Below are 8,020 nucleotides of genomic sequence, written 5' to 3' on the forward strand. Positions count from 1 at the left end.
CCACTTCAATTTTAAATTAACCTGAATGTACTTCAAGCTTCATCTCCTACCTAACAAATTTTCACTTGATGGCAAACTTAGCATACACTAACCCTGTCCATTTCCTTTCCTCACTGCATTCCTTTCTTCTTTCAAACCTGGTTCTGTTAGGATCCAGGAGCCCAACTGAGGTTAGGATTTGCCCCTTTTATCTTCACATGACTGTTTCTAATAAATTGACTGATATTGACATCTCTTATTAAAAAAACACCTCCACACCCTGAGCGGCAACCCAGCCACGGTGACAAATGCATAAACCTATGTGTACCCATGCCACAGTGAGCTCGAAGGCAGAGAAAATGTCATATAACCAGAAAATAAGAGTTCACAATATACCTTTATTCTTTAACTTATAAACATTTTTCCTCAAAAGTTAATTATAGGCTTCCCTGGTGGCGCAGTGGTCGAGAGTCCGCCTGCCGATGCAGGGGACACGGGTTCGTGCCTCGGTCCAGGAAGATCCCACATGCCGCGGAGCAGCTGGGCCCGTGAGCCATGGCCGCTGAGCCTGCGCGTCCAGTGCTCCGCAACGGGAGGGGCCACAACAGTGAGAGGCCCGCGTACGGCAAAAAAAAAAAAATAGTTAATTATAATTGGCAACAGCTCTTCTCAAATACTTCTCTCACGTCAGAGAGAGGAGAAGAATTTAGCCCTGGATTTAAAACAAACACACACAAGGGGAGAAGAGGACAACCTTAACTACTAATAACGTTCCACTGTTAGGTTACTGTACAGGACGCCCAAGCCGGCGGCTCGTCTAGAGACTCTCTCCTGATGAACGAACAGCTGACAGCTTTACATTGACAAGTATCAAGCAACGCTTCCGCTTCATTCATAGATTCTCCGAGGCTCCTGCAGCACCACACCACCTTCCGTCATGGCACTCTGCAGTCGCTTCATCTGGTTTTGAAGATCAGGAAAAAAGGAAAAGATTAAGTCAACACCACAAGCTGACAATAGTTCACTTCCCAAGAGAAAGAGAAATAAACAACTGATTTATCCTTGCTAACTTCCCAGCCTACACTGGTTTTTCAGAAAGTGACCTTAATAATGACACAGATAAGAAAAAAGAGGATGTAGAGATGTCAAGGATTAGCAGCATTTTAAAATATTCTATAGACAAGATGTTACTATATGAATAGGGAAGCAGAGTGGTCAACATTATGGCTATGAAATCGGTCACGTGGGTTTGAACCCTGCCCCGTGCCACAAGGACTGGGCCAGCCAGCCTCAGCTGACCTACAGAACATGAGTCCTGACACGCTATAGGCTGCTGTGAGGTAATGCACATCAGGACACTCACCTCAGGCTCTGACACTTGGGAAGAACTTAATAAATGGAACTATTATTATGTACATATCTAGTGTCAAGAATTAACACAATACCTTTTAACTAAGTACATGAAAACAAAAATACCGAGTCTGAGGCTGCCTCCCAAGGAGTTGGTTGGTAGACCATGAAGTTGATTCCTGCTTCCAAGCACCGCTCTGCCAGCACCCGTCCTACGCTCTCACAAGCCACCACATTTCTGGTGCTATAAAGGTGTTTTTTAATGGCCCATTCACGAGTGGATGCCGAAACCACAGTCTGGCCATTGCGATGCTCAACAAGCGCGTCTATGTGATGCTGACTCCTTATAACTCGCAACCTAAATGAGGTGAGAGAATAAAATCATAAAAGAATTCTAAAGATAAATGACTTCAGGTGAATAAATGCCGAAATAGTTCTCAAGAATGTAATGTCTGGTTCATTTACTTCAGCATACTTAACCTGGCTTTTACTCGGGAAAGGTGTTTTCCCCTTGCTTTTATGAGAATATCATCAGCAATAAACCAAACATTTCTACTTAGCCTCAAATATCCAGGAGAAATTTGGTATTTCTGACTGCTGAGATTTACACAGCATCTACTTCAAAAAAGGATTTGAAGAGGCAAAGCTAAGTTGCTGACCCTACACTGGATAAAAATATACTTACTACATGCTTTTTTTTTTTTTTAAAGGAAGGAAATATTTTATTTATTTTTTGGCCACGCCATGTGTCATGTGGGATCTTAGTTCCCTGACCAGGGATCGAACCCGTGCCCTCTGCATTGGGAGTGTGGAGTCTTAACCACCCCCAGAGAAGTCCCCTTACTATATGCTTTTATTTTCTAGCTAACGATTTAAATATAAGAACAGAAATCATAAGTGTACTATAAGACAACATAGGAGAAGTTTTAAGTAATGTCAAAGTAAGATAAACCTATTTAACTATATCAAGCTATTTAACATGACCTCTAACTACATCATATGGCTTTTGTTTAAAAAAAAATTAACAAAGTTTTCTGCATGCTAAGAAAAACAAAAAAACAAAACAGTAAAGTCAAAAGGCAAGCAATTAAACAAAAAATACTTTTAAATCATATATTGTGCTAATTTCCATAATATGTAAAAAGCCTCCTATAATCAATAAGGAAATGACCAGTAACTTAATAGGCAGAGGATGGACAGACTGTTCACAGAAAAGAAAAATATTAATAACTCTTAAACCCATGAAAATATGCCCAATCTCACTGCTAAATTGCATGGACAAGACAATTCATTTCAACACTGTTTGAAATCATAAAAGATAATCATCAATAGGCAGTCAGTTAATTAAAACAGCCATGCAACGGTATTTTATTTTTAAAATCTTTATTGGAGTATAATTGCTTTGTAATGTTGTGTTAGTTTCTGCTGTATAACAAAGCGAATGAGCTATACGTATCTCCCTCCCACCCTCCCTATCCCACCCCTCTAGGTGGTCACAAAGCAATGAGCTGATCTCCCTGTGCTATGCAGCTGCTTCCCACTAGCTATCTATTTCACATTTGGTAGTGTATATGTCAATGCTACTCTCTCACTTCGTCCCAGCTTACCCTTCCCCCTCCCCATGTCCTCAAGTCCATTCTCTATGTCTGCATCTTTATTCCTGTCCTGCCCCTAGGTTCATCAGAACCTTCTTTTTTTAGATTCCGTATATATGTTAGCATATGATATTTTTTTTCTCTTTCTGACTTACTTCACTCTGTATGACAGACTCTAGGTCCATCCACCTCACTACAAATAACTCAATTTCGTTTCTTTTTATGGCTGAGTAATATTCCATTGTATATATATGTGCCACATCTTCTTTATCCATTCATCTGTTGATGGACACTTAGGTTGCTTCCATGTCCTGGCTATTGTAAATAGAGCTGCAGTGAACATTGTGGTACATGACTCTTTGAATTATGGTTTTCTCAGGTATATGCCCAGTAGTGGGAATGCTGGGTCATATGGTAGTTCTATTTTTAGTTTTTTAAGGAACCTCCATACTGTTCTCCATAGTGGCTGTATCAATTTACATTCCCACCAACAGTGCAAGAGGGTTCCCTTTTCTCCACACTCTCTCCAGCATTTATTGTTTGTAGATTTTTTGATGATGGCCATTCTGGCCATCCGTGTGAGGTGATACCTCATTGTAGTTTTGATTTGCATTTCTCTAATGATTAGTGATGTTGAGCATCCTTTCATGTGTTTGTTGGCAATCTGTATATCTGTATATCTTCTTTGGAGAAATGTCTGTTTAGGTCTCCTGCCCATTTTTGGATTGGCTTGTTTTTTTTGATATTGAGCTGCATGAGCTGCTTGTACATTTTGGAGATTAATCCTTTGTCAGTTGCTCCGTTTGCAAATATTTTCTCCCATTCTGAGGGCTGTCTTTTTTTCTTGTTTACGGTTTCCTTTGCTGTGCAAAAGCTTTTAAGTTTCATTAGGTCCCATTTTGTTTTTATTTCCATTTCCCTAGGAGATGGGTCAAAAAGGATCTTACTGTGATTTATGTCATAGAGTGTTCACGCACATATGGTCACCTTATCTTTGATAAAGGAGGCAAGAATATACAATGGAGAAAAGACAGACTCTTCAATACATGGTGCTGGGAAAACTGGACAGCTAGCTACATGTAAAAGAATGAAATTAGAACACTTCCTAACACAGTACACAAAAATAAACTCTAAATGGATTAAAGACCTAAACGTAAGGCTACGGTATTTTACACAGTTACTTCAAACAGTTATTTTACATAATTAAGAACAAAGTAGCAATTTATGATGCTGCTGTTGCTAACATTTACTGAACACTTACTGTGCCAGGGAGTCCTAATTGTTTACAGGTATAGCTCATGTCTCAAACTAATTCCATTATTCTTTCTTTCTTATTTTTTTTCTTTTTTGGGCTGCAGAAACTGACACAGAAAGGTTAAGTAACTTAGCAAGGTTACAACTAATGAATGGTAAGTAATGAAGCTAGGTAGGATTTAAGTCCAGGGGTCTGGCTCCAGAGCCAATGTTCCCACCAACACAAAATATTTCCAAGATGTATTTTTAAGTGTGTGTGTGTGTGTGTGTGTGTGTGTGTGTTGGGGGGGGTGAAGGAGGTGGGTGGGGGAATGCAGAACAATATATATGATGTGGTAAGATTTATAATGAAAAAAATACAAGTTCATACTTATCTGCATAGACTAGCTCTAGAAGGATACACAGAAACTATAGTCCCTTTTGGATTTTACAACATTTGTATACATTACACATTTAGAAATTAAGTTCATGATAAAGAAAGCACTGAAATCAAACATTATACTAAGATTCTTAGTGTGAAATAGCATAAAAAGCACTAGATTTAGAAATGTGGGTTCTACTCCTAGTTTCGCTGGTAGCCCTAGTAACAATCACAATCTCTTAATCCAGGGGTCAACACACTCTTTCTGTAAGGGATCGGATAGTAAATATTTTATGGTTTGCAGGCCATATTGTAAGCAGAGAGGGTAGTGGGTCCCTGGAGAAAGAGAACTAGCATGTCTTTCTCCACATAAGAGAAGCCATTTTTGGCCTAAGCCATTTTGTGCTCTAAGCTTGGCCACAGTGCCTGCTCTTGAACAGGTCTCAGTAATTAATGATCTTAAGGGAAGTAAGGGAATGCAGGAACAAAGGAAAAGCAGTCAAGAAACAATAGTCTAGTGGTAAAACAGAGTCCTAGTTCCTCCTCAAGGGAAATATATAACAATCTGATACCGTCTTTAAGTTTCTCCATCCTCAGGTGGAGGATGGAAATGACTATGTTGACACCTGTGACTTCAATCAACTAACGCTAGGACTCTGTCGACCCTGGCCCCAATTCTATGCTGAATTCTCCTCTGTTCAAGCCCCTTCATGAATATGCTTGTACCCTTAGCTTAAAGCTCCCGCAGTTTTGCTGTTCCGCGTGACCCTGCTTTGGGGAAGATCCCCGGGGTTCTCCTTACTTGCTGCAAGTAATACATCCTTCCTTCTCCTGATCTTTGGCTTGCTTGTGTCTTCTGGCTTGACATCCACCGAGAGGTGAACCTAGTTTTCAGGTAACAACATGGGTCAACTGCTCAACTCAGCCACAGTAATTCCAGAACAGCCAGGTAAGAATGAGTGGTGGCTGGGTGCACATAAAACTTTCTTTGTGGATAATGAACTTTAAATTTTACACAATTTTCACATTACAAAATATTCTTTGCATTTTTTAAAATCTTTTTAAAAAATGTAACAATATTTAGCCTGCAAGCCAGCTTTGGCCCAGGAGCCATAGTTTGCTGATCCTTGTCTTAAACCATTGGCACAACAAAGGAGTAGGACTCATTATCTCCAAGGTCACTTCCAATTTTATACTGATAATACTGTGAATGGAGAGATAGGGAAAAAAGGGGGGAAACAGATCTCCAATTATTTAAATAATCCAAATATTAAGTAAAAGTGATAATTTGGGTATTTCAAAAAAAATTCAGGATTCAAGATTCAGATTATTTCGACGATGAACTGCCTGCCCCCTTTCTTTGACCCCCTCCTGTCTCCCTAAGGCTCAATTCCCCTGCTCCTGTAAAACGGGGGAAATTACTGCACCTGCTTCAAAAAGTACTTTTAAGGATTAAATGAGAAAATGCATATAAAGCACCTAGCATAGTTCCTGGCAAAGACAAAGCATTCAGTAACTGGCCATCTTTATAACAAAGAAGAGACTCCTAACGTTCTTCCTGTCTCTACCACCGGCCCCCTTAAAAATTTGTTCTCCTCAAAGGAACCAGAATGATCTTCCATTCGGGCTCAAATTTTAAATGCCCTCATAGTTTCCCACCGTAGTGAGAATAGCGTCTAAAGCGCTTACTTGATTTACAGAGCTAATGATGTGTCTCCTACCCACCTCTCGGCCCTCTGAGCTCCAGGTCCACAGGCCTTTCGGTGCCCCAAACGCGCCAAGCTCATTCCCACCCTAGCTGTTTCCCTTGCTGGGAACGCTCTTCCTGGCAGATAGTTCGGCTTCTTCCTATTTTCTGAGGGGTCTTAGTCAACCAGTTCCCCATTCTAACTTTATCCTCTTTCAGTTTCCTCCATGACACCTACGTATTTATTGTTTGCCGCCCCCCTCCACTAACCCCTCCTAGACCCACCGCAAGGCAGCTTCCTGAGAGGAGAGTCGCCAGCAGTTACCGGGCACGTTCCTCAAATGAACTGATGAAAACAATTTGCAGAGCAGCATGCATGCTCTGTGGTCAATACCTAGCAGAGTTAATTACCTGTGCCAGAACTCGCGGGAGGGCCACACTGTCCCCCAGCCCCGCTCTTTTCTGGCTACAGCTAAGAGCTCCAGATTCCGGGGGTTCCGGTTGGTGAACTCCGGGGCAACAGCTTCATTTCCTCCGGGGTCCGCTTCAGGCTTCACCGCTGGCTTGGAACTGGTCGACAGCACTGCCACCCGACACCCTAAGAACGTAAACAACCATACGTATCTCTAAAAAATGACGAAACGGGGCTTCCCAGGCGGCGCAGTAGTTGAGAATCCGCCTGCCGATGCAGGGGACGCGGGTTCGTGCCCCGGTCAGGGAAGATCCCACATGCCGCGGAGCGGCTGGGCCCGTGAGCCATGGCCGCTGAGCCTGCGCGTCCGGAGCCTGTGCTCCGCAACGGGAGAGGCCACAACAGTGAGAGGCCCGCGTACCGCAAAAAAAAAAAAAAAGTGACGAAACGGACAAAACAAAAATATGATCTAACTTGTCTCCATCCTCTCCCCCTCAGTCTTCGCGCCCTGGAAGGGGGACAAAAGGTATGTTCGGTCACGGGGTGTAGTCATCACAGACCCTGGTCCTTAATTTTCTACTAGTGTCATCACGATGCTGTTAGCTCGTTTACTTTTCGATGGTATATGTTGAATGCAAAAGACGACCTGCATGTGCACATTGTGCTGACCCGGGGGAGTAATCTGAGAGACGTGGGAAGATGAAATTACCGGGGTTCCTGCAAACCGACAACAGCTCCCAGAACCCCGACCGAAGCGCCATTGCTGAGGGGAATCGTAGCCAAAACCTCGGAAAGACCTCGCCTCCTCTCCTCACCGACGTCCCAGCGTCTCGCCGGCCGCAGCCATATTAACTTAGGAAAAGACCTTAGGAAAACGTAAGGGCATCGACGCCTCGAACCCGAACAAGCCCCCGCCGCTGAATGGCGGATAGGGCAATCCGTCATCTCCGCTCTTCCAATCAGCGCTTACGCTGGGGCGCACGCAGGCGCCGGATTCAACCAACCACCTCGCAGCAACGCGCTTGGTGGTTGGTTCACGGTCCGTTAAGTCGGGCCGAGCTCATCGGGGGCGTCCCGCGTCCAACACACTGCCTGCATTTCGTTGCGTCATTTGGGCCCTGGGGTCGCAAAGCATAGACCGATCATTGTCGGACACACACACACGGAGACACACACGCACAGGCCATTTGGGCTCTGGGAGAACGGGGCAGCGCGAGATGCAGTTTTCAGAAACGGTGGTTGTCGCTTTCCCACATGACCCATGAAGCTTATACCCGTGAGCCCGGGAACAAAGCCTGCTACTTGTCGCGTGCTCTCCTAGCTAGCTCATACATTTAAGTAAAACAAGAACGCCGATTTATACACCCCCAAGACTCGCTCAG

At 43.3% G+C, this 8,020-nt stretch overlaps 1 protein-coding gene across 2 annotated transcripts; it reads right to left on the bottom strand.

Annotated features, from left to right (window-relative positions):
- Positions 1-339: 339 nt before the first annotated feature.
- MRPL18 (mitochondrial ribosomal protein L18) lies at positions 340-7,485 on the bottom strand. Of its 2 annotated transcripts, none has more exons than XM_060030481.1 (4): positions 7,348-7,485; positions 6,638-6,824; positions 1,605-1,687; positions 340-939 (listed from the first exon to the last, which is right to left on the bottom strand). In XM_060030481.1, the coding sequence occupies exons 1-4, from the start codon at positions 7,397-7,399 to the stop codon at positions 872-874; spliced, it is 390 nt and encodes a 129-aa protein (XP_059886464.1). In that variant the 5' UTR covers positions 7,400-7,485; the 3' UTR covers positions 340-871. The 2 variants fall into 2 exon arrangements, with proteins under 2 accessions (XP_059886464.1, XP_059886463.1); XM_060030480.1 differs by having other exon boundaries at positions 344-939; positions 1,456-1,687.
- Positions 7,486-8,020: the final 535 nt, after the last annotated feature.

Source organism: Delphinus delphis, chromosome 14 (genome assembly GCF_949987515.2).
Source record: "Delphinus delphis chromosome 14, mDelDel1.2, whole genome shotgun sequence".
Taxonomy (NCBI): Eukaryota; Metazoa; Chordata; class Mammalia; order Artiodactyla; family Delphinidae; genus Delphinus; species Delphinus delphis.

Excerpts from the sequence above, each read along its gene's own strand:
- MRPL18 (XM_060030480.1), bottom strand. The coding sequence starts at position 7,399 with ATGGCGCTTCGGTCGGGGTTCTGGGAGCTGTTGTCGGTTTGCAGGAAC. Across the intron at positions 1,688-6,637 it reads TCCCGCGAGTTCTGGCACAG|GTTGCGAGTTATAAGGAGTC; the intron begins GTAATTAACTCT and ends CACCTCATTTAG. Across the intron at positions 940-1,455 it reads GGGAGGCAGCCTCAGACTCG|ATGAAGCGACTGCAGAGTGC; the intron begins GTATTTTTGTTT and ends CTTCAAAACCAG.